The sequence below is a fragment of the Hyperolius riggenbachi genome, chromosome 6, assembly GCF_040937935.1.
Source record: "Hyperolius riggenbachi isolate aHypRig1 chromosome 6, aHypRig1.pri, whole genome shotgun sequence".
Classification (NCBI taxonomy): domain Eukaryota; kingdom Metazoa; phylum Chordata; class Amphibia; order Anura; family Hyperoliidae; genus Hyperolius; species Hyperolius riggenbachi.
In genome coordinates, this window is record NC_090651.1 from 130,339,417 (window position 1) to 130,361,497 (window position 22,081).

General features: G+C 47.1%; 1 protein-coding gene across 1 annotated transcript in view; it reads left to right on the top strand.

The window, feature by feature from the left end:
• The window catches only part of LOC137521108 (dimethylaniline monooxygenase [N-oxide-forming] 2-like), a 43,951-nt gene that overhangs the window by 16,156 nt on the left and 5,714 nt on the right, over positions 1–22,081 (top strand). Inside the window, exons 4-8 of the mRNA XM_068239912.1 lie at positions 5,824–5,986; positions 9,790–9,932; positions 12,755–12,951; positions 15,593–15,948; positions 16,034–16,106. Of these exons, the coding sequence (XP_068096013.1) occupies positions 5,824–5,986; positions 9,790–9,932; positions 12,755–12,951; positions 15,593–15,948; positions 16,034–16,106 (932 nt within the window). The remainder of the gene's footprint in view (positions 1–5,823; positions 5,987–9,789; positions 9,933–12,754; positions 12,952–15,592; positions 15,949–16,033; positions 16,107–22,081) is intronic.

Consider the following 22,081-nt stretch of genomic DNA (forward strand, 5'->3'; position numbering starts at 1 on the left):
GCTGAGGCCACTCCAGAACAGCGGATACCTTGGCAGGGTCCATAGACAGGCCCGAGGTGGAGATTATGTACCCCAGAAAGGCGACAGATGTAACTTCAAAAATACATTTTTCCAACTTGGCGTACAGCAGATTTTGTCTCAACTTGTTTAGCACAAATCTGACATGGACCCTGTGCTCGGAGAGGTTGTTGGAGTAAATTAGTATATCGTCAAGGTATACAAGCACAAACCTACCCAACACCTCCCTGAATACCTCGTTAATCAATTCCTGGAAGACGGCTGGCGCATTGCACAACCCGAAGGGCATCACTAAGTACTCGTAATGCCCATCGGGTGTGTTGAAGGCCGTCTTCCATTCATCGCCCTCTCTAATGCGGATCAGGTTGTATGCACCCCTCAGATCCAATTTTGAAAAGATCTTAGTGTCTGTGACCTGCGTGAATAAATCGTCTATTAATGGCAACGGATAACGATTCTTCACCGTGATTTTATTTAGGCCCCGATAATCGATGCAAGGTCGAAGACCTCCGTCTTTTTTCTTAACAAAAAAGAAACCGGCCCCTGCAGGCGAGCGGGAGGGGCGAATGAACCCCTTGGCCAGATTGTCACGGATGTACTCCTGCATAGCCACCTTCTCTGGTCCAGACAAATTATACAGGTGACCCCTAGGGGGCATACAACCGGCACGGAGATCGATGGGGCAATCGAAAGGGCGATGAGGAGGTAACCTATCAGCAGCCCTGGGACAGAATACATCCGAGAACTCGGAGTATTGCTCGGGAACACCCTCCACATGTACCTTGGTCTGACCTAATACCACTTTTCCTAGGCACTGTTGGGAACAGAAGTCTGACCAACTGGTTAATTGTCCTGTCGCCCAATTGATCTGTGGCGAATGAAGCTGCAGCCAAGGCATACCTAGGACAATGGTGGAGGTGGTCATATGTAACACAAAAAAACGTAAACTCTCCCTATGCAGTACCCCAGTAACGACTTCCACCTCTGGTGTCTGGGAGAGCGGACGGTCCCTTTGTAACGGGGAGTCGTCCACGGCAGTAACCTGGATAGGTGGTTTTACTGGGATGAGAGGAATGTCCAACTTCTCTGCAAATTCGGAACTCATGAAGTTAGCCGCGGAGCCTGAATCAATAAAGGCCTCTGTGGCTTCAGATTTGTCCCCCCATGTAATCGTACAGGGGAGGAGCAATCGTCTTTCTTTCAGGGGTGCGAGCTGGGCGCCTAGGGTGTCACCCCTTATCACTCCTAGGCGGTAGCGTTTCCCGGCTTATCCTTATTAGGCTTAATGAGACAGTCTCGTACCCTATGCCCCCCTTCACCACAGTATAAACATAGTTGTTCCGACAATCTCCGTCTTCTCTCCACTTGGGTCAACTTAGACCGACCGATCTGCATCGGCTCAGGTGGAGGCAAGACCGGAGATGATGAGACAGAAGGAGACGGAGTTACTAGGGGTGCAGCGGGAGGCACTGTGTAAGAGGTCGGCCTAAGCCGATGACTGCCCCTAGTCTGTCTCTGATGGCGTAGCCTACGGTCGATTCGAATGGCCGATGAGATGGCCTCGTCGACTGTTTTGGGTTCGGGTTGGCTTAACATTAGGTCGGAGACCTCATCCGACAACCCAGACAGGAAGTAATCTAACAGGGCATAAGTGCCAAACCTGGCCGTAACTGACCACCTACGAAATTCGGCCGCGTAATCCTCGACTGGACCCCTGCCTTGCCGTAAAAGTTTGAGCTTCCGCTCAGAGGATGCAGCAAGGTCAGGGTCGTCGTAGATTACGGCCATGGCCTTAAAAAATTCCTCTACCGAGGTCAAAGCAGTATCGGTAGAAGGCAGGTTGTATGCCCATGACTGGGAGTCACCAGACAGCAAAGTTTTAATAAAGGTGACCCGTTGGGTCTCAGTCCCCGAGGATCGGGGTCTCAACTCGAAATACGATAACACTCTACTCCTGAAATTCCGGAAGTCAGACTTGTGGCCGGAAAATTTATCAGGTACAGGCATACGTATGTCAGTACTAGGAGAGGATCGCACTGAATCAACTGACGTCTGGAGGGTTTGCACAGAGCCTGACAGGACATCAATCATAGTCTTGTGGCTACCCAGCACTTGGTTGATGTTTTCCACCAAAGTGGCAAGTGCGCCCAGACGGTCAGTATGTGCGTCCATTTGCATTTTTGGGTCTGGCGTTCTGTAACGATCGGTGGGCGCAGAGAGTATCTGATTACCGGTGATCTGCAGTATCGCTGGAAATACAGATATATACCAGATTATAAGTGATCTGCAGTCTCACCGATAATCCGATATACAAACTAACCTCTGTTCGCCTGAGTAGAGTGTAGTGTTTTGGTGTAACAGTAACACTAGGAGGCCTAGGCCTCAGTGCAGCAAGGAGAACTGCACGGATTCCTTCCGCAGACCTGAGCTCTCCAAGACGGGAGGAGTCAGACTGACAGTAGGAAGGAAAGTCCGAGAGTGACACTCAGGAAGAAGTGTCACTAACAGGACTGGGAACCGCCTCCAATCGTGAGGTCGGTTCTCGAGGTCAGACAAGCCAGGTCGTACACACACGGACAGATAAAGTACAAATACAGTAGGCAAAGGCGGAGTCAACGTACAGGCAGGGTTCGGCAGCGGGGTATCAGATATATCGGGGTACAAAATCAGGAGGCAGAAACAAAGTCTAGGAACGAGCCGAGGTTCGGCAACAGAGTATCAGAAATATCGAGGTACAAGGTCAGAGTTCAGGAGGATAGTCGAGGCAGGCAAAAGTCATAACATATAATCACAATCAAACTAGTACTTTAGCTATCAAATATCTAGCTAAGTGTAGGATTACAGCTCCAGCTGGTCCCGGCACACTTCAGGATCTGACTACGGATCTGGGTGCTCCCACGTATGTGATCGCACGCCAGACAAAGAGCAAGTGAACAACCAGCAGTATATATACTCTAGGACCTTTCCAGGACCTCCCTAATTGCTGGTCCAATGAGAGCAGTGGAATTTGTCAGCTGACCCAGCTGGTCAGCCGACACCCTTCTAACTGCTATTTAAACTCTGCCTCTCTGCTCGCGCGCGTGTAAGTCTGAATCTTGGTGGACTATCAGTCCCAGCCACACCAGTACTGTCATGCAATGTATCTAGTGCGGGGGCCGCCTCTGATGCGGATTCCGCCGTTCCCAATGCGGATTCCGCCGCACTGCCTATGCGGCATGCAGCGTTTTTTCCGCGTTGTGACGCCATGCTGGACGCGGAAACAGCCGCCTCACCTTGAGAGACGGCGGCATTTCCGCGTTTCCTTACACTGCCCCACCAGGAATCAAAACACACTGGACCACTGCTACACAGTCCAAAAGAACGCATACAAGGCCATCCAGGGAGCTGCTCTGGGTAACTCCGACCACAGCCTAATTCATCTGATTCCCACCTACAGGAGGATCCTTGAAACCACCAAGCCTGTCATCAAAACTGTAAAAAAGTGGACAGATGATGCGAAGCTGTCACTGCAGGCATGCTTGGACTGCACGGACTGGTTGGCCCTAGAGGCACCCTCCTTGGAAGAATGGACAGAGAACGTAACCTCCTACATCAGCTTCTGTGAGGAGTCGTGCATCCCTACTAAGACCTTCAAGGCCTTCCCCAACAATAAGCCCTGGTTCACCAGCAAGCTGCATCGGCTCAGAAAGCTCAAAGAGGAAGCACACAAGTCCAGCACTCCTGCTGAGTTCAGGGAGGCCAGAAACACCCTGAACCGTGAACTAAGAGCAGCAAAGAGAGCCTACTCCAACAAGCTAAGCCTCTGTTTCCAGTCCAACAACTCCCGGGAAGCTTGGAAAGGCCTCAGGGCAGTCACCAACTTCAAACCTGCCCACCACCAGGCGACCCCTAGCATCCAACTGGCTGAGGAACTAAACAAATTTTATTGCAGATTCGAACACCTCCCCACACCGACAGACATTCCCCCCCTTCCTCCCCTCCTCAAGGGGCACGAAGCGCCTATGGTAATCCAGGAGGGGGATGTACTGCGCCAACTCCGTAAACTCAACAACAGGAAAGCTGCAGGCCCAGATGGCGTGTCATCGAGCTGCCTTAAAACCTGTGCGGCACAGCTAGCTCCCATCCTCACCTCAATCTACAATAGGTCCCTAAAGGAATGCAGGGTCCCCCCCTGTCTCAAAAAGTCTACAATCATCCCAGTCCCCAAGAAACCGGGAAATGCTGATCACAATAACTTCAGGCCTGTAGCCCTCACACCCATCATCATGAAGGTCTTTGAGCGACTGGTCCTTGCTTTCCTCAAGAGCTCCACCAATGCCCTCCTCGACCCCCATCAATTTGCATATAGAGCAAATAGGTCAGTCGAGGATGCCATCAATATCAGCCTGGCATACATCACGGAGCATCTCGACAACCCTGACTCCTACGCCAGGCTCCTGTTCTTGGACTTTAGCTCGGCCTTCAACACAATTCGGCCAGACATTCTGCTCGGCAACCTCACACAACTCGGGATCGATCCATCCCTCTGCAGGTGGGTGGGGGACTTCCTCTCAAACAGGACACAACGGGTCAAGCTCGGGGACTGCTCCTCCAGCGTGAGAACCACCAACACAGGGGCACCACAGGGGTGTGTCCTGTCCCCACTCTTGTTCTCCCTCTACACCAACAACTGCGTCTCAAATGCTGACTCCGTTAAGGTCATCAAATTTGCGGATGACACAACCATCATCGGCCTCATTAGCAAGAAGGAGGAGCAGGCCTACCGCAGCGAGATAGAGAGGATCTGCAACTGGTGCAAAGACAACAACCTTGTCCTCAATGCAGCCAAGACTGTCGAACTGATTGTGGATTACAGGAAACTCCCTCATGCCCTCCCACCAGTCTGCATTGGGGAGACCGAAGTCACCAGGGTACCGTGTGTTCGGTTTCTAGGCACCACCATAACCAGCGACCTCAGATGGGGGCAAAATACCACCAAAACCCAGAAGAGTGCCCAGCAAAGACTATTTTTCCTGCGGCAGCTGAAGAAATTCGGCATCCCACGGGAGCTGCTCACCAGTTTCTACTCTGCCACAATTGAGTCCATCCTGTGCTCCTCCATTATTGCCTGGTATGCAGGGGCAACAGCTAGTGACAGGTATAAACTACAGAGAGTAATAAGCGCGGCAGAAAAGGTCATCGGCACGCCCCTGCCCCCCCTTGACCTCATCCACACCGCCAGATTGAGGGAAAGAGCCTGCAAGATCGCACAAGATCCATCCCACCCAGGTAGTCGCTTCTTTGAGCCACTCCCACTAGGCCGCCGTTTCAGAACAATCCACACCAGAACCACAAGGCGCAAGAACACCTTCTTTCCTCAAGCTGTTCTCCTGCTTAACACTTGTCCATCTGGCCCCTATAGTTTGGTTCACGGACCACCCAGCTCCCGAGTCACCCTAAACCAGGCCTAAAGTACTTCTCTCAGCGCCTGGCATGTACAATATGAATATATTCTCACCAATGCATGTATGTCTGTCTCTTGAATTAGTGAAATGCGCTGTCCCTCGTAACTATTGATTGTCTCAAATGTCTTAATGTCTTGAATGTTTTAATGTCCGAATGTCTAATGTTTAAATGCCTTGCCATGTGTACCACAACCAATTCCGGGTATGCCTACAGCATACTCGGCGAATAAATGGATTCTGATTCTGATTCTGATTCTGATTTGTTGTGCCATCTAGCAGTATTTTACAATGTGCATTCTACAGATGCTAGATGGTGAACTTAAACACTGATTATTTATACTTGCTTGTGTTTTGCCTTTAGACAGTGGTTTGCCAAGTGGAAAAGCATCCTGACTTTGCTGTTAGGGGTCAGTGGACGATTACTTCAGAAAGCAAAGGAGAAAGAAATACAATCATTTTTGATGCAGTTTTAGTCTGCACTGGTCAACATGTGCATGCTCAAATACCATTAGATACCTTTCCAGGTAATCACGTTTACATATTCAAATGTGAAAACTATATATAGTGCGGCAAGTGTTCTCCCACGTCAGTCATGACCCTTCAGGCAAACGAGTGCCTTTCCCTGTTATGAGGGATGAGACACGCTGCAGAACCCTCAGCTGAGATTGGCTAATGCTGGGGATAAATGGGTCGACCGGCGGCTCGATTAGCCGCCGGATCAACCCCAGCCGCGTCCCCGCTCGTCCGCGCGTGCGCGTGGATCGATTACCGCTCGTTCCCGCCGGTGTTCCGACATAATACCCTACACGTCGAATCAGCCTATATTCACTATCAAACGTATACCAGGAGGGTTAGGGTTAGGGTTGGGGGAGGGGAGGGGATAGTAAAAGTCTATGGGATGTAGGCTAGTTCGACAGTGTAGGTTAGAGTGTTGGAGCACCGGCGCTTCCTAATCAGCGCTTGATTCCTTGCCATTGTCCGCCGGCAGGGATCGAGCGGGCTGTGGTCGAGCGGCATGATCGGGCCTGCTGAATATTATCAGCTGGCTGGATCAGCTGGTTGATACACGGTACAGAAACGTACCGTGTATCCCCAGCATAAGGCTCCCTGTGCCCACACAGCTTGCCTCAGTCCAATCAGTGCGTCGGTACATCACGGAGGCGGGGCATGAGGAGAGACAGAGCTGCAATGGGTACAGCCATTCACAACAGCAGTGGGTGTGATTAAAGTATGGACTTCTAAGCCCCTCCCATCATAAAACGATCCTCTAATGTGGAAGAAAAGGGCTTTGCCATGGAGACGGGATGCGTGCCTGGCAGCTACAACATCGCTGGCGTTAAACACAGATCGCTCTGAGAGCTGCTCTCACGTGGGGGCATTAGAGCAGGAGGCACAGTGACGTCTGTTGATGCAAATCTCTTTGACACAGTAAAGTCAGGGGGAGGGGCGCCAGGCACAGAAGTAGCACTGAACAATTAGTGTTAGCTGCTTACAAAAGTTTCAAGATCAGACAGTGCCCGGTTCCCTCCTTTGATTTACTGGCTAGAAACTCTCAGACTTGTGAGCATGATTTATGAGAGCAGTGCAGCCTGGGCAGATGCAGTGAGATCTGTGCTTGTTTAACCCTTTGTTTACCTCGTGGAGTGCTGCAGATTCCTTTCATAGATGATTGTACCAGGGGAGGACTGGGACCTTTTGGCCTGGGGGGACAACACAAACTAGAGGCCCATTTCACGGCATCCCCAGCCCAAAGCCATATCTTTCTTGTGTGCAAATCTTCAAATTGTGATAACAGACAGACAGACAGACACACACACACACACACACACACACACACAGATGCCTAACCCCATTTCTCCGCACAATCTACCTTTCTGATGCCTAACCTTAAAGGAATTATCAGGCTTTTTTTTTTTTTTTATGAAAATAAGTGCTACTTACCCAGGGCTTGTCAATGCTCCAAGCTCCCAGCATGTCCCTCACCGCAGCTCTGCAGTCAGCTGTTCGCTGCCGCTGCCTCCCAGCCCCGGTGATGACGTCAGGCCGACTGTGCCTGTGCGAGTGGTGCTGTCAATCACCGCCACATGGACCAGAGCGTACTGTGCAGACACAGAACTACTGCACCTGCGCAGCACACTCCGGTCCACGTGGTGGTGATTGACAGTGCTGCTCGCACAGGCGCAGTACAGGCCGACATCCAGGTCAGACTGGTGCCATCGCCGGGGACTAGGAGGCAACGGCAGCGAATGGCTGACTGCAGAGCTGCGGCGAGGGACATGCTGGGAGCGTGGGGCTGGAGGAAGCCCCGGGTAAGTAGCACTTATTTCATTAAAAATGCCTGATAACTCCTTTAAACACCCCCCCCCCCCACACACACACACAAACCTACCTACCTGTTGATGCCTAACCCCACTCCTGCCCACCCACCATACAAACTACTTGTCTGACACCTACCCCCCCCCCTCCAACTACCTGTTTGACAGTGCCTAACTGCCTGCCTCCCCCCTCCCCTGCCGCTAATCACACCATAAGAAGAAAAAACGTTCCCCCTCAGGCCAGGGTCAGAATGGGGATGATTATCACACAAAAAAAACTCAGAGGGCACTGGCCTGGGCAGAGAATTGAATTTGACAGCAGTAGCAGGCAGGCAGCAAAGTGTAAGTAACTCAGTGACAAGAAGGGAGAAGAAGTACAGAAACAAAATTTATAAAAACCACCTTCTCCTCCGGCAACCTGGACCCGACCTCCTCTATCCTCCTGTCTCCTCAGTCCTACACCTCCTCCTCCTCCACAGCAGCAAGCAGCTATAGGTAGCATCTCCGACTCCCAGCCCCCAGAGTGTCCGACTCCTCCAGCCAGGACAGCCAGCCAGCCACTCGTAGTCACAGCTCCAGGCCCCCAGCCCGCCCAGCACAGAAAGCTGAAGAGTGAGACAGCTCACTCCGATGACACCGCAGGCACAGCAGCACGTTGCGGGCGGCAATGGCTCCAGGTGGGGGGCGGAGTCAAGCAGGGTCAACCCACCAGGCCGGAGAGGACCTAAGCTATTTGTGTCCTTGTGCTGCTCACATACACCGCAGGCGCAGCCACGCACAAGGGCACACCACGGCCGGCCGCCTCAGCCACTTCTCTGATTGGATACTTCAACTTGCCGGGAAATATCGCGCGAGGTTGCCATCCCCACTGCAAACCTGTCACCAGTGGTATGTCTGCGGCCGCTGCATATAGCAGTGGCTGGCCCTAATTACTTAAGATTCGGGCGGCCCGGGGGGCAATTGCCCCCCGTCCCCCTGGGCCAGTCCTCCCCTGGATTGTACACACCACAGTGCCTTGCTATAAAGGGGCATAAGTATAAACATAGAGCCCCAGAACCATGTGCTATGCATAAAAGTGTCACCACCAGCAAAATAATATTATAATCAGCATAGGCATACTAGGTGGTGCAGAACCATGTATTGCTGCACAGTCAGCATACAGAGTCAAAAGAGGCATACAGGTGTTGTCCCACATTGTGAGCACTGGGTAATCTTTTTTTCTAACTTAGGAAGCAGGGTTTTGTGCAGCTGGGAGCAGTGTGGGTTACTGTACCTGGAGGGGCAGCAGGGGTTAGAGGAGTAGGTGGGCAGTGTAGCTGATAGAGACAGCTTGGGGGAAGGGGGAAGCTCCAGAAGATGCCACTGCACCATGGAAGCACCCAGGTTTAGAATATTTTTTTTCCTCAATATTTGTCCTCTAAACCTAGGTGTGTCTTATGGTCCGGAGCGTCTTATAGTCCGAAAAATACGGTATATTACAAGTCAAGGTCCAGGACAGTGTGGAAGCTATAGTGGCAGGAAACAGAGTGAGAAGTGTTCATTTTCAGTCCATGCTGTAATGCTTTCAAGTCCTAGCAGATCTAGCGTGGTTCTGCAGCAAGCACGGCTACTGTCTGAGGGAAGACGCTGTTCTTGTGCCTGGAAGTTTTAGTTGTGACTGACTGGTATCTTACTCCTGAAAGCATAAGCTTGTCCCTTGATTGTTTATTTTTTTGAATGAATTGTAGCAATATTACTAGTTTGTGGGAAAGCACAAATGGGCTTCTTCATTTCATTATTAAACCGTATAGCATTAAATAAACAGAATCCCCATAAAAAAGCACTTACCCACAGGCTCAGCAGCAAAGTACAACTTCATATACACTTCTTTACAGCCAAGCAAGCATAATGTCTATATACAAACTTTTATCATCATTACTTTTTTGTTTTTCTGTTAAAACCACTTTAACCCTATACATTTGGATTTAAAACTTCACAGTGTTTCATTTTGAAAGCCTTTGTTTTATTTCTAGGTATTAAAACTTTTAAGGGGAAAATTCTACATTCCAGTGAATACAAGACTCCAGAAGACTATGATGGTAAAAAAGTGTTAATTATAGGAATGGGAAATTCTGGAGTTGATATTTCAACTGAACTGTGTACAAGAGCATCACAGGTATACATCAGTTTGCATCTGTTATTTTTACAGTAATTTTAACATCTTTTTCTGTAAATGAGCATGATGCCTGAAAGAGAACTCGTGACCAAAAATGAACTTGATCCCAATCAGTAGCTGATACCCCCTTTTACATGATAAATCTATTCCTTTTCATAAACGGATCATCAGGGGGCTCTATATGGCTGATATTGTGGTGAAACCCCACCCACAGGAAACTGAGGTCCATGGTCATGACATCACCTGCCAGCAGTAAAAATGTCACCATGTGATAAATCCAGCAAAGGACCGGCACCACAGTAGTGTATTATAGCTCAAATACTTTAATGAGACATCAAGAAAAGCAACGACAGACTGCTGTTTCGGCCTATCCCAGGCCTTTGTCAAGTTGCACCAAGTAACATATATCACTTGGTGCAACTTGACAAAGGCCTGGGATAGGCCGAAACAGCAGTCTGTCGTTGCTTTTCTTGATGTCTCATTAAAGTATTTGAGCTATAATACACTACTGTGGTGCCGGTCCTTTGCTGGATTTTTACTGTTACGACCCCTTTGGTACAGGGGTGGGACCTCCTACACTGCTGGGTCCCCTGAACAAAGTCAGACAATTTAGAAAGCATTTCTGCTTGTTAGAACATGAATAAAGCAGTTATAAATAAAATGCGAAGTCAGCTTTCAGAGCAAAAAAAGTGTACTTTGGGAACGTATAATTTCTAAATGAATACTAATACTTATGCACAAAAGCAATTATGATAACCGTATGGCATATAAAAAGTAGGAAAACATGTTTTTATTGAATATTATATCAGGGTTTTATACTGCTTTAAGGGGCAGAGACCGCTGGTACTTAAAGGGAAGGTCCGAGGTGAATAAAAATCAAAACTCGACTTACCTTGGGCTTCTTCCAGACCCTGGCAGCCATCCTGTGCCCTCGCTGCAGCTCCAGTGGCTCTCGGTCCCCTCCGGTGCAGATGCCGACCTCACCAGGTCGGCATCTTACTGCGCTCCAGCGTGCGCAGTAGTTTTGCATCTGCGCAGTACAGTCCGGATGACTTCAGTGCAATTCCGTGAGCCACTCACCTGTTGAGGTCAGCATCTACACCGGAGGGGAACAGTTAAGTAGATTTTTGATTTTTATTCACCTCGGACCTTCCCTGTAAGTGGTTAAAGATAATAAAAAAATGCCACAAGCTTCTTTTGGATGTTTGAAAAGCAGTTAGGCTTTGAGAGGATATGTGGCTATCTTGCCCTTCCTTGTAATTCACCTCTTCCCCATTGCTGACTGCTATACAGTAAGAGCTGGAAATTAGAACTCTACTGGACTCCCATGCTAACAAAGGTTCTTTTTGCAAACAACCAAAGCAAAGAAGGATCGCTAATGTGCGCTACATTGTTTCAAAATAAATTGTACTTTGTTTAATCAAATGGCCATTGTATCAAATAAGACATCAAACATACTGTATATTACAAGGCACAAATGGTTAAAGTTACGCAAAACTGTGATATTTCCTGATATTTCCCTCCAGCACAATACATGGCCAATAATGCACCAGCAACTGAGCAATAAATGATTATAGAAGTAATTGTCAGAGTGAATCAAAAGTGTGTAAGACAAAGTACCAGTAATGCAAAAGAGTTATATAACGTGTCTCTAATAAAGATATTGCCAGTCGTGAAGAAAAATATATAATTGCATAAATCCCAATACAGAGCCGCAATACAGCTGTATTCTTTTTACTGGTTAACCATTATATAATATTGGAGTGGACAGTGACTATGGGCCCCAGTGCAAGTTTTACATGGGGCCCCCCAAGCACTCTATACATAACAATTGATACTACGCACCATAACCTGCCAATGGCAATTACAGTGTCAGAGGTGCAAGAAGGGTATGGGGAGCAGTTTGTTAATGATTACCACTATTCAAAGTATCTGTAGAAGTGATTATGATGAGCACAGAACCAATAGGAAGCTATTACTGTAGTTGAGGGAGGGTCCTTCGGGGCCCCTCTGGCCAAAGGACCCCGATGCAGTGGCTACCTCTCAACCCCTATTGCTACGCCGCTGGGTGGGGCATGGGGGTATGTCTTCCAGTTTTTTTCTTTTGTTCTTCTAGAATTCCACTATCTTGATAGAAGCCAGTGGCATAGCTAAGGAGCTTTGGGCCCCAGTGCAAAGTTTAACATTGGGACCCTCAACCACTCTATACATAACAAATTAATATGGTGCACTAAAACCTGCCAAGGGAATCCACAGTATGAGGGGTGTAAGCAAGGGATGGGGAACAATTTGTTAATGATTACCACTCTTTAAAGCATCTGCAGAATCATTGTTGTAGCATCTGTGATCATTACCAGCACAGGACCAATAAAGAGCTAATACTGCCATTAAGGGAGGGCCTCTTAGGGCCCCTCTGGCATAAGGGCCCCACTGCGGTCGCAGCCTCTGCATCCCCTATTGCTACGCCACTGATAGCAGCCTCCACTCACTATCTGTCCTCACCATCACCAATACCCACCACCAAAATCCTCAGGAGCCCTGTTGTCAGAAATCTGTATTTACTCGTACTAGTGGGACATCCTAGAACACATAGGCCAGTGGCTAGATACCTGTACAATGAAAAGTTAACCTTATTTGGTCTACTGTACACTGACCAGTGTGTCAGAGACAGAGTATGTCAGGGAAAATTACTTTCCTGATAGTACTGTGTCTATTTCTTTCTTGTCCTTCTTAATCTATTTAAGGACCTCTTTACATGCATGTGCTGTATATACCGTAGTAAAAACTAAACTAGGGTAAAAACTATTTGTTAAATTCTGCAGGTATACCTTACGACCAGAGAAGGAGTGTGGGTACTTCCCCGTCTTGTGAAAGGAGGATACCCTTTTGATCTGTTTCTGTTATGTCGTTTCAAGAACTGGATTGCAAACCTGGTACCACCAGCTGTGGCCAGATGGATGTTAAAGCAATTCATGAATGATCACTTCAACCATGAACTGTACAATATACAGCCTGAGGGGTAAAGTAACTAACATTTTCATACTATGGTCTGAAAAATTACAGTCCGGTTTACAATACAAAGCAAAGAAATTATATGTACATGACTATACAAAATATAGAATTCCTCCATGTATCATTCTCGGTACAGGCTAGGGGGTTGAGGACTAATAAAATATTATTTCATAGTCAACGGCATGTGTAAAATAATTTATTTGTAACATTCTTACCTTCCAGCGGCAGGTCCCGCGGCATCTCCGGTGTGATCCAGGCGAGCGGCGGGACTTCGCTGCAGACATCCTCTGGCAGCATCCCCAGCTTTCCTCCGGCGGCGAGTTCCGGTGTGCGCAGTGCGACTAAAAGCGCACGCGCAACTGCCGATAAGCCTTATAGGCTTAGGAGGATGATCTAGCTGAGGTCAGCAGACATCACTATGGGTGTGGTTTCTAGGGAATTGGAATCTGTATTTAAGGCCAGAGCTTGCAGTCGCTTACTGGCCTTGATACTAATCAGTTCGCTGGTTCTAGGTCTAGCTAGCTACTTTGAGCTACATTGATATATTGTGTAGATGCACAATATATATGTACTCCAGTTAGTCAGTCTTTGCTATTTTCGTATATATTCTAGTAATATTATTATTGTAACATCTCATTGTATATTATCTGTGTACCGACTTTTGCCTGCCTTTTGACCTCGCTCCTGTCTAGTCCTTCTGTACCACTGCCATCTGATATTCGTTACTGACTCGGCCTGTCCCTGACTTCGTTATTGCCTAATCCTTACAATACGACTGACATCTGACCTATGTGTATGACTCTGCTCGATTATTGACTACGAATTAGCCTAGCTTCTCTGTACCTTGATATCTCTGACTGGTGAACGACCTTAGCCTGACCCTGACTACGCTATTATTCTATTGTTTGTATATTACCTGTATGCTATCTCACCACGCACCAGCGTGATATTATTATTTAGTATTTATATAGCGCCAACATCTTCTGCAGCGCTGTACAGAGTATATTGTCTTGTCACTAACTGTCCCTTAGAGGGACAATCTAATACCTACCATAGTCTTAAGTCTATGTATGTATTGTAGTCTAGGGCCAATTTGGGGGTAGCCAATTAACCTATCTGTATGTTTTTGGGATGTGGGAGGAAACCAGAGTACCCGGAGTAAACCCACACGGACACGGGGGGAACATACAAACTCCTTGCAGATGTTGACCTGTCTGGAATTCAAACCTGGGTGGCGTTGCAAGGCGAGAGCACTAACCACTACGCCACCGTGCTGCCCTGATAGATACGACAGTTAGCTGACATTTCACCTCCTTTTAACAATGGCTTATAGAAGATGCAAAAAAGGCATGGCACCAGTTGTAATGCACAATCCAATTTTTTTTCAGTAGTTACATTAAAACGTGAGTGTACAAGCGGCCTGACAGCCGTTTCGCTGGCCCCCTCGCTTCGTCAGAGGCCAAAAGGTTAGGGTACACAAAGACCCATTTAACAATAAATTGATACATAAATACTTACTATCAGAGCAGTATAACCCACCAGGCAACCTAGGCAAGTGCTTGGGGCCTAATAGGTAGCAAGGGGCTCACCTGTCACCTTATTTGACCTCTCTTCACTTCAGCTTACCAAAAGGACCACAAGAGGGCACCAAATCTACTACCTTGCCTATGGTCCCATTATATGTTAATCCTTCTCTGCGTTCTACTTAAAAACAGATGGAAGACTCCATACCTGGTTAAGGCTGTAAAGCATGCTCTTATATAATATCAACAAGGGATGATTTATGAACCCTTACATATTACTATGAAGAATACAAAGATAACAAAACACCCACACTATGAAATCAGATTTTAATGAAGTAAACACACCTTGTTGAAAAATCTTTTTTTAGTAGTTTTTTTTAAAATAACACTTGCCCAGCCGATATCCGGAGTTCGGCCACATCGTAGTCAAACTTTGTGTGCTGCTTTCGTACTCCCTGGACTACATCAGACGCTTGGCTACTTGATAGTTGAACAATTGTCGCCACTCAAACCCTTATAACAAGTGATAAAAAGTTTAGTAAGTCATCAATTTCTTTGTGGGAAACTGAATGAACAGCCGTCATGTGACTGCAATGTTATTAGGGATGATCCTTCGCATTTGGAACATCATTCCAAAGCATTTAAATCAGAACAAAAAATTTAAACTAAAGGGGACCATGGTTAACGCACCCTCTGTGCACTGCTCTCCACATCGCCTCCAAGCTTTCAGATACTGTACTTCCTCCTTATAGTCAGAAGAAGGAAGTATATTAGGGCTGGAATGTGACGTGGAGTGCAGCGCACAGAGAAAGTGACAAGGGTGAGTTATTCCCCCCTGCTGCGGTCAGCGTCAGTTTATAATTAAGTTCTGAATCTGATTGCTCATTCCTAGCTGTTATACCTGGCTGAAACTTCAGAGCTAGGTTTCCAACCCTTAAAATGTAATTTAGAATCAAGGATTCCTGGAAAGTTCTATTTATTTTCACTTCAGGTAGGATGCACATTTAATTTACATTTATATTCTTCAGAGTTCTAAATTATGTATTTTCCTTACTGCTCATCATCTTACATTAGAGATATTTCTGTTAATTCAGAATTAGATAATCATGTTATATTTTGTCTTAGAATTGCGTGGAAGGAGCCTTTGGTAAATGAAGAGCTTCCAAGCCGTGTTCTATCAGGCTCAATCATCATCAAGCCTGGAGTTACAAGGTTCACTGAGACAGCTGCCCATTTCTCGGATGGCTCTGTAGTGGACAACCTTGATGTTGTGATACTTGGCACTGGATATGATTACACGTTCCCTTTCTTGGATGAATCCGTTTTTAAAAAAGATGACAGCAAAGGATCCTCATACAAGAAAATCATTCCTTTGGGTATTGAAAAACCCACTATAGCCTTCATTGCATTTATTCTTCCAGTTGGACCAACCATGGTTATTTCTGAACTTCAGAGTCGATGGGCCACCAGAGTGTTCAAAGGTAAGGAAATAAAGGAAAGATGCTTAATCCAGGATCCTTTATTCCAAACAATCACTAATGTGCTTTATAATATTGTATCCCTCAGGTTTGCTCAAACTTCCAGATGAAACGGGGATAAAAAAAGAGATGGTGAAAGATGAAAGCAGGAGAAAGAAATGGTGAGATGCAAAGAATTCTATGTGACATAGGGCCTGATGCACAAAGGTGCAGTAAAATTGCTAGGCGCAGGCAGAACACAGTAGTTTTACTAGTACTTACAGCAGGAGGCAGCACGCCTCACCCTATTAGCGTGACACACCTTACTGGGGTAACGCACGCATTACCATTGATGCGTGTATTGCACGTTACCATAGCAATACATGTGTAGCCATGGCAACGCGCTCTACCCTCTGCTGTAAATGTTACTGCTGCTTCGTGCATCAGGTCCATTTTTTTTTTTGGGATGTTGTTGTTTTCTTTTATTTCTGTCAAAATCACACAAGTTTCTATACACATTTAAATCACAACAGCCAAAATGAATAAACAAATGAAATGTTTGTTTATCCATGCACTGTTAGGCCATGCTCATCATAAGTTTCTTGGTAAAGTGAAGCAGCTATAATTACTGGTAGTTAGGACTATTACAGGTATCTGTCTTTTAGTAACCCTTCTGGTAGGGAACTTTTGGCCATCAAACATTACTTCACATCGTTTATTTGCTTTATCTCTTAGCTGGCCGCTAAATGCTTATACACAGAGCTGGGGCATGGTCCTTCAGCAGCCAAGGCTGAGACACCAAAGTGTGCCCCTCCTTCCCTCTCACTCCAGGCGTCACACACTGCCTGCTATTAGACTAAGAGGTGCCCCAGGGCCCCCAACACCTTAATATCTAGTTATCTGGCTTGCAGTCACTGCCATGTATCTTCTTTTCTTATTTCTCTCTGCTTCAAACACAATAGGGGAATGATAGCTGAGTGAGTTGTGCGCCCCCTCCTACACTGCGAGCTGATGCTGGAGCCTCTCTCGCCTCTGTCTTGTCCCGGTCCCGCTTGTACACACATCTAAAAATCTGCCTAACAATCATCTAAACTTGGTCAGTTGGGCATGTGTACGGCCGGCAAACAAGATGACCAATTGATAACAGGTGGTTTGCCAGATCCATCCTATCTCGAACTATCTTGCAAGCTGGCCATGTGTGTACAAGTCATTTGAACAACTTTGTTGTTTTTGAATGCGGACATGTTCTGCAGTTTGTGGTTTCGCTTGCACGCTCAGTATTTATGCGAGTTGGCTGTTTATTTTGTTGGCGTGTGTGTGTACATACCATATTTTTTTATATATGACGCACTTTTTCTTGCCCAAAATTGGGGGAAAAAAGTAAGCGTGTCTTTTATGCCGAAAGGTCTGACCAGATGTCCCCGCACACAAGCTCTTACTGACCCAGTGATGCGTTCCATCTCCTCCGTCCATTTCAGTCTCTGTATCCATCCGATTCTGCCACTGTATACACTTGTCCTGTGTGGCCTCCTTCCTTCTGGGTTCACTGGTGCCCTCTAGCTGTGCATGGCGCACAGCTAGAGGGCACCAGTGAACCCAGAAGTACGGAAGCTACACAGGTAGCGACGGAATCAGATGGATACAGGGGTGAGATGGACGGCGGACTGTGCCATACTGTTCTTTGGGAGTGTAGAGAGTTTAAATGAAAGTCCGGTCAGTTTAGATTGGAGTGCAGTCAGTGTAGATAGGGGCATAGTCAGTGTAGTTGTGAGTGTAGGCAGTGTAGTCTGTGTAGACGGATGTGAGTGTAGTCAGTGTAGATATGAGAATAGCTGGGAGAGTAGTCAGTGTAGCTGGCAGCGTAGTCAGTATAGCTGTGAGTGTAGTCAGTAGAGATGTGGCGAACGGTTCCCGAACCGTTCGCCGGCAAACATCTCTAAATCCATGGGCCTCTTACTACTTCCGGGTCGCAATGACCCGGAGTAGTACCCCTGCGCTGCCCGGCGGAGCGCGTCCTAGATCGCGCTCCTGTTGCCGGGCACTCTCTGCGCCTATGCGTGATGTCATGAGTGACGTCACGCTCATGCGCAGAGAGTGCCCGGCAACAGGAGCGTGATCTAGGACGCGCTCCGCCGGGCAGCGCAGGCGTACTACTCTGGGTCATTGCGACCCGGAAGTAGTAAGAGGCCCAGAGAGGTTCGCCAGGCGAACTGCTCGGCCCATCACGCGTAGTCAGTGTAGCTGGCAGCGTAGTCAGTGTAGCTGTGAGTGTAGTTAGTGAAGATGGCAGTGTAGTCAGTGTATCTGTGAGAGTAGCTGGGAATGTAGTCAGTTTAGCTTGGCAGTGTAGCTAGGCTAAAGACAGTTTGGGGGCAAAAGGTCCATAAGACACCCCTGCACTATAGATGTACCAGGTTTAGTATTTTTCTTTTTTTCCCGATTCTTGCCCTCTAAACCTTGGTACGTCTAAAAACCTAGACCGTCTGTGTCATTTTTAAAGACCATGGAATATCTGGGCTCTGCCTGGTAGAATATACAGAATCATTGTTTACACTTTAAAGAGACTCTGAAGTCTCCCTAAAATGAGGTTTTTATTTTAAAAACCTCATTACCATTAGAGTCCCTCTTAAAACAGCGCATCCCCGCGGCTGAAAACCCCCTCGATCACCCCAAACTCACAGGGGTGCACGGCGGGCTCCTTCCGCAAAGAGGCAGCGCAGCTATGCCTCTATGCGCGTCGATCAGCATGGCTCGCCGCCTCTCCCCCGTCAGTCTCTGTCTTCCTTCACTGAGAGGGGCAGGGGAGAGGCGGAGATACACGCTGATTGACGCGCATAGAGGCGGCAGCAAAATCCACGACCAAGAAAGTCGTGGATTTTGCCTGCCGTGTACCCCATGAGTTTGGGGTGATCGAAGGGGTTTCAGCCGGGGGGATGCAGCGTTTTAAGAGGAACTCTAATGGTAATGAGGTTTTTAAAATAAAAACCTCATTTTAGGGAGACTTCAGAGTCTCTTTAAGAGGTATAAATAAACATATTCTGAAAGTTAACTACTTAAGGACCACTGCAGGTTAAAACTACAATACACTTTTGGTTGCCTAAGCCTGATGCGGCGTAGGTTTAACACCGGCAGCTCCTGTACATGAGACGTGATTGCGCGTCCCTGCTGGCACAGAACTCAGAAAACCAATTAGGATTTTGATTGGTCCAGGAAGAGCACCAATGGGTATCCCTGGCAGGAGCTTCAAATATGCTTTACCGAGGGTCAATGTCAATTACAGCAACAGGAGTTGTGGCGAGGGGCAGCAAAAGCTCGACAGTAAATGTAGGCTCTCGCGACTGGTGTGCACGCATCTCCATCACCCCTCTTCCACCACTGGGCGGCGCTGCACCACTGACACCATCCCCGTGGTATGATCACATGTCATATAATGTGATCGGAACTCTGAGAGGATGTCAGCATTGTAACGCTACCAGCAGAGGAGTTGAGACACCGTCCAGCTGCCCAGAGCAGGTAAATATGATCACTCCCTGGTAAATAAGGCACACTTCCCCAGCAGCAAAAAAATAAATAAGTAAAAAATAAGCTCTGCAGCCACGTATAGCTTTACTAGCCTTAAAACATTAGCAGCCACATATCACTTTGCTATATGTGGCTGCTAATGTGTTAAGGAGGCAGCAGGAGATTGTCCTTCAATTTGGGGTTTGTCCCCTTAGACATTGCACCCCCCTCCCCCCCCCCCCCCAAAAAAAAAGAGAAAGAGAAAAAAAACCTCTTGATCATGTGTCATTGTCACTGTCAAATTAGGCCTACTGTTTTGTGCATAAAATACTGTTTTAGCAATCTTTAAAAGAGGATTATATGCAACAGAAAATTCTCCTGATGATCTGCGCCAAGCTTGAGGCAAACCTTTGCCGACCAAATTGCTTACCTAATACAGAACTAAGCGCTGGTTAACACTCGAGCACATTTCAGCGCTTTGCTGATCATGGAAATATGCTAACATTTTCACCTAATGGCTGACGACTTTCGCGTTTTTATCCCTAACATATCCTGCAAATTTTTGTTGGCAGCCATATGGCAAAAAAAACAAAAAAAGCTACAATACTCTAGCAAATTTTCACTTATCGAAGCGAACATTTTTGCGAGAATAACAGGAAAAGAATATTGGCATTTTTGATCATCACTGAAAAAGACTGATCTGCATCAACATGTACCATTAAAAATTCAAATATAAATACATCTGCTTTATACAATGCTGTGCTTTACCCCATATAGTAATGGAATCTTCCTATATCAATGAAAAGAAAGGAGGTACAATGTCAATCAAAATGTGAACGTGATTTCATAACCCTGAGATGTACCTTACTGATCTGTGGGGTGTGTTTTTATTTTTATTTTTTCATTTTTCCTAGAAAGCTGTTTAGTTGCCAAAATTCTCTCTTACCCTGTGACTCTACAATGTAATATGTTCAAACATTTTTTAAGTACCGACTAGGAATACCATTTGTAATTTATACCTGAAATTGTTCTTCAAAGGTTTTACCTCCTGTCACAGGAGCCCTAGTGGCTGACCGCACTTAGCCTTCTAAACGGTGCCAGCGCACAGATCGTGCGAACTCTGGTCGCAGTCAATGCGCAGGAACCGTTAAGAATTAGCCGCAGACAACTCAGAAGGGAGCCTGTGAGACACGGGTGATTACAACTTCACCCACTGGTTCAGAGTAAACTGCCACCACCGCGGTTATCATGGGACCGTGGAGCCCACTAACTGACTAGTCCTGCGAATAAAACGGTTAAACACACGATATTCTGTCTAGCCAACAACAAACAAACGGTAGCGTATCTTCAGAGACCCGGGATCAGTTCTGTGTGTGCTGATAAGCAGGGTAGCGGAACAGTGAATGACTTGGAGGAAGTCTTTTATTCACACAATATAAATAATTAATATATACAGACAATTATTAAAATCACAATTATTAAGATGGTAATAGCCAGTATAGAAAATAAAAGAAGGGAGAAAAATACTTAGTTCCTGGAAAGATGTCCTTTTTGTGGGAAAATCATCAGTTCAAGCAAAACGGTTTCAAGTTCTTAGAGTTCTTTGTTTCAGAGTAAAGTTCAGCAAGATTTAAAATCCAAACAAAATGGAGGATGTCCTTTGTTTCAGCTCTGTCAAGATGGCCACCACTTGTTCCTCATAGTGGCCGTGTGTCATGAAGATGGTAAAGGGAGGAATTGAGCCCGCCTGCTGGCTCTGTGCTTTTGATGAAGCTGGTTTGGGGGTGTGGCAGTGCCAGCCCCCTCTGAGCTACCAGCAAATGACAGTTCATTCCCTCTGAGAGATTTTAGAGCTAAACTTATGAATTGCTGTAACTCCTGAACCATACATGTTACATTTAGGGGGGTAACAGCTTCATACTTGGAGGAAAATACAGATTAATATGATATCCGACATGGCTAGTGCAGCAGATCAGGGTCCTGGGTAGATTCATACCTGGGTTGTAGGGGCCCCGGGCCCCTCTCGACTGGTATCAAGAGATCCAGCATGACCCTACGGATCCAATGATACCACTCTCATAACCACCCTATTTATTGTATTCTGTAAATGGGCAAAAGATTATATAGTACATTCATTTCTTCCTGCTAAGGCTGGAGTCAGCCTGACTGGAGTCCAGCTGTGTCTGCTCTTGGGATCTCCTTTTTTTTTGAAAGGCCCTGTTGGCTCCTTCAATTAACATCTGAATGTGAGATCAGCTAGGTGTCACCTTATACCTGATGGATGGGCCATCAGCACAGCTTGAAGCCAGGGACTCTCTGGGCCCAGGCTCATTAGCATATCAAAAGAGCCATCCAGCCTTTAGGATGGTGCTCTCTCTGCTAAGAAAAGGACTCCAGCTCCCACTACACACTCAAGCCAGATTGTATCGATTTGAAGCGCAATCGATGCAGGGAATCGAGTGCGATCGCTTTTTCTTCACGGGCGGTTCCAGGACGCGCCTGCGGCCCCGCAACCGTCCGTGACAGCCCTCCCCCTTGTCTGCGGCTTAGCCACACCTCCGCAAGATGTGTGGTGGCGCCGCTAACCTGGCTGACGGGCCTCGAGTTGCCGGTACGGCGGGAAAACCTATTGGAGCCCGGGGCTCGGTTCCCCTGG